We start from the raw sequence: 4306 nt of genomic DNA, 5'->3' as shown, positions 1-4306 counted from the left end.
TTTTTTTTTTTTTTTTTTTTTTTTTTTTTTTTTGTCTTTTTGTCTTTTTTTCGTGACCGGCAACGGATCGCAACCCTCAGTGTCGCGCCGGTACTGGACCGGGACCGGCAACAGGATCGCAACCCTCGGCGTTGCCCCCGCTCCCCGCTCAGCCAGTGAGCGGCCGGTCTATATGTGGGATCCGAACCCTCGGCAGGAGCACCACCGCGCTTCCCAAGCGGCGCACTGTAGCAGTGCGCCACCGGGCCAGCCCCACATATTCTTTTTTTTAACAACCCTTTAAAAATGTAAAAACCATTCTTAGCTCATAACTCATGAGCCATAATTTTACCAACCCCTGTTCTATATGATAAACTTTATAAATATCAAATATAGTTTATCTTCCTTCATCACCTCATAAAAATGGTATGAGGACACAAATTACCTACGTTTAAAATAAGACCAGTATTCTGCCTTAGGTACAATTGATGATAATAGTAGACATCAGTTATCTAAATTACTGATCTTTAAACAGAGAATGTTAAATTGTTAATAATGGTCTTAATTCCCCTCCCCCTCTTGTGTGTCCCCTCACTGAGAAGGGTAGACAAGAAGGGAGTGTTTTTAAAAACTAAAGCAGGCCAGCCCGGTGGTGCACTGGAGTGTGCACCGCTTGGGAGCGCGGTGGCGCTCCCGCCGAGGGTTCGGATCCCACGTGGAGACCGGTTCCCGCTCACTGGCTGAGCGTGGTGCGGGCGCAACACCGAGGGTTGTGATCCCATTACAGGTCAGTAAAAAAGACAAAAAAAAGAAAAAAAACTAATCTAAGGGCTGAGCCCGTGGCGCACTCGGGAGAGTGCGGCGTTGGGAGTGCAGCGGCACTAACGCCACGGGTTCGGATCCTATATGGGGATGGCCGGTGTGCTCACTGGCTGAGCACGGTGTGGCCGGTCTCAAAAAGGACACAAAAATAAATAAATAAATAAATAAAAATAAAAGACTAATCTAAATTTCACCTTCATTCACAGGCAAATAACCGTTTGCTGCTCACAGGCACACCTGTACAGAATAATCTGTTAGAGCTCATGTCACTGTTGAATTTTGTTATGCCTCACATGTTTAGTAGTAGCACCAGTGAAATACGAAGAATGTTTTCTTCTAAGACAGTAAGCATAAATGCATATTTTCTCCCAAATATGTTACTTTGTGTTTAACCTGGTCCATTTTTCTGTTTTGTCTTTGTTGTTTTCATAGTGCACATGCTGTATGAAATAAGTTTCAGTAGTTGATATCCCTGTAGTTGGATCAGTTTGGAAATCAGCCAAAATATAATGGGGAAAATATTGGTCACTTCCATAATCAGTGTCCAAAATTTTGATTTTTAATATCCTAATTTTCTGAATAATGATAATTTTAAATTGATGGAGAGCTCACATATATAATATGTGGGGAAAAGTTTGATCGTTTCATCTTCTTTATCAACAAAGAGGTAAATTAGTAGCATTTCTTTATGGGTAAACTGTAGAACTGGACAAAGTGTATCGAGAAAATGTCTGTACTGGCAAATACTTTTTGAAATAAAAATCCATAAATATAAAAGTAAGAATTTCTAAAAAGTATAGTAAAGAAATCCTCTCTAGAAGGAGAGTTTGGTTAATTTTCTCATTTATCACTTAGAAAAAGTACAGTATAGCCTTCAAGAACTCCCAAATTTTTCAATACAGCAATGTTTATATAGATTCTTGGCTCTTGCCCAAATCACATATCTTTTGTGAGAATTTTCTATGGTATTCTTTCACTGCAAATTAACTGCCTTTTTAACATTTACCAATGAATTCCTTCCCACTTGATGTACAATTTTTAACATGGCTTAGCTGATTTTTTGAACTACTTTTCTAGCTTTAAATCATAGATATGAAGGATCCCTTCACTCTTAGAATTCCACTTTTTAATTCTCCAAAATCTCCTCATACACCTTCTAAACCGCAAGCCAACGCATGCATTTTTATTTCATGAACGTTACCTAGGTAATCAGTTAATTACTCATCAGTTGGTGACTTCTGAACACCAACTGGAGCAGTTCAAATTCATTATCTCAGCAGAGTGCATCATTACATTTCATGAAATCTCAAAATGTAGCTTCAAGAAGTAGATTCCAGCCCAGAACTCAAATGTGAAATTCCATCTTGCATGAACTGAATTTCTGTAGAAAATAACCCAGATTCTAGTGAGGAGAATTTTCATGTGTAAGACTGTTCTTATGATAATTTAAATGAATAATTTCTGAAAGGATATGTTTTTTGTTTAGAAATCAGCGGATGAGCAAAGTATATATGAAAAGGAGAGAATAGCACATGCAAAACAAATTATAAAGCCATTTATTCTCAGAAGAGTAAAAGAAGAGGTAATTCTTATGTGCATTTTTGGGTTATGATTGTTTTGAGTTTTGTTTTGTTTTGCTTTGCTTTTTTGGCAGCTGGCTGGTATGGGGATCCAAACCCTTGACTTTGGTGTTGTAACACTGCACTCAGACTGAGAACCAGCCAGCCCCTAGGTTATGATTGTTTTTAAAATTATGTTTTCTTCTTTATTAATCATTTTAAACTGTTTTCCTTTCTCAGGTTCTCAAGCAGCTACCCCCCAAGAAAGATCGAATTGAGTTGTGTGCAATGTCGGAGAAACAAGAGCAGCTCTATTTGGGTCTTTTTAACAGATTGAAAAAATCTATCAATAACTTGGGTATAATCTGATTTTCACAATTTTATGTGAAAAATAATCTTGTACTGGGGCTGCATTTTGTTTAATCATATGATAATGATATTTGCTCATTAAATTTGAAGAAATAATTTAAAAACTTTTAAAAGTTGAGATATATTTCAACAAACAGCTATCAGCTTAATTTTTTTAATGTGTACTCTTTGGATCACAGAAAAAAACACAGAAATGTGCAATGTCATGATGCAGTTGAGAAAAATGGCCAATCATCCTTTATTACATCGCCAGTATTACACAGCTGAAAAACTTAAGGAAATGTCTCAGCTTATGCTAAAGGTAAGGATTTCATAGTATGTTAACACTGAGCTTTATGGATACTAGTAAACAGATACAAGGTTAAGATGTTAAGCTGAAAGTTAGACCAGTGAACCCAATGGACATATTAATCCTTTAATCACATATTTAAGAAAAACATTTTTAAGACAAAGTTCAAGATAATTTGGGGGACATAAGAGCCAAGAAGAACTGATAATCTAGATCAGGGGTCAGTAAACTATAGCCTTAGGGCAATACATTTTTATAAATAAAGTTCTATTATAACATAGTTATGCTTTTTTGTTTGCGTTGTCTGTGACTGCTTTCTCTTATAGGGCCAGAGTTGAATAGCTGCAACACAGATCATCTTGACTACAAAGCCTAAAATATGTACTATCTGGCCCTTTACAGGAAGTTTGCAAACTCTTGATCTAGACTTCCATAATGCACTTCTTTTTTTAACAATGGAAGTCATTTTTCCCATTTTTTTCTTCATTTTATTTCTTTGTTGTATTTGTCTTTATAGTTTTAGCCATCACTTATTATTTTTGTCTCATTCTTTCTTAACACCTTATCCTTATTTCTCCTTACAGATCTTTGTGTTGAAAGCAACCCATTTTCTTTTTTAAAAAATTTTATGTTATTTTAAGCTTACAGAAAATTTTAAACATATGTAAAAGTAGAGAGAATTGTGTAATGCAACCTTTACCCATATAACTTTCACTCATTTTCTAGTTATCATTTGGTAATGACACTACTCTTGTTTCATCTATACCACGTAGACCCTGCCCCAGTATTACTTTGAATCAAATTCTAGACATTATTTCATGTGTAAATATTTCAGTATGTTATCTCTCAGATGATAAAGACCTTTCCCTCCTTTATTACACCTAAAAATTAATATTAATTTACTAAATCTGTTGCTCTGAAGTGTTCTGTGATTAGGTATTTTATCAGATGTGAAGAATTTGGTTATATTGTTCTAATCATATGATAAATTATTTTCATTTTGAAGTATATTATGTTTTGTTTTGTTTTAAGGAACCTACACATTGTGAAGCTAACCCTGACCTGATCTTTGAAGATATGGAAGTAATGACAGACTTTGAACTACATGTACTTTGTAAACAGTACCGAAACATTAATAACTTCCAGTTAGACATGGACTTGATTTTAGATTCTGGAAAATTCCGGGCTTTAGGACGCATCTTGTCTGAATTGAAACAGAAGGTATTTGTATTTTCCCAATTAGTTAGACTTCTTTTTTTTTTTTTTTTTTTTTTTTTTTTTTTTTCCG

At 35.3% G+C, this 4306-nt stretch overlaps 1 protein-coding gene across 1 annotated transcript in view; it reads left to right on the top strand.

The window, feature by feature from the left end:
- Positions 1–4306, top strand: part of LOC103594617 (SWI/SNF-related matrix-associated actin-dependent regulator of chromatin subfamily A containing DEAD/H box 1-like) — a 15371-nt gene that overhangs the window by 1409 nt on the left and 9656 nt on the right. The window contains exons 2-6 of the mRNA XM_008577857.1: positions 1008–1145; positions 2288–2383; positions 2601–2718; positions 2909–3030; positions 4051–4239. Coding sequence (XP_008576079.1) covers positions 1008–1145; positions 2288–2383; positions 2601–2718; positions 2909–3030; positions 4051–4239 — 663 coding nt within the window. The remainder of the gene's footprint in view (positions 1–1007; positions 1146–2287; positions 2384–2600; positions 2719–2908; positions 3031–4050; positions 4240–4306) is intronic.

This window comes from Galeopterus variegatus, unplaced genomic scaffold (genome assembly GCF_000696425.1).
Source record: "Galeopterus variegatus unplaced genomic scaffold, G_variegatus-3.0.2 Scaffold1590, whole genome shotgun sequence".
Lineage (NCBI taxonomy): Eukaryota > Metazoa > Chordata > Mammalia > Dermoptera > Cynocephalidae > Galeopterus > Galeopterus variegatus.
This window is presented reverse-complemented; position numbering and strand designations above follow the sequence as displayed.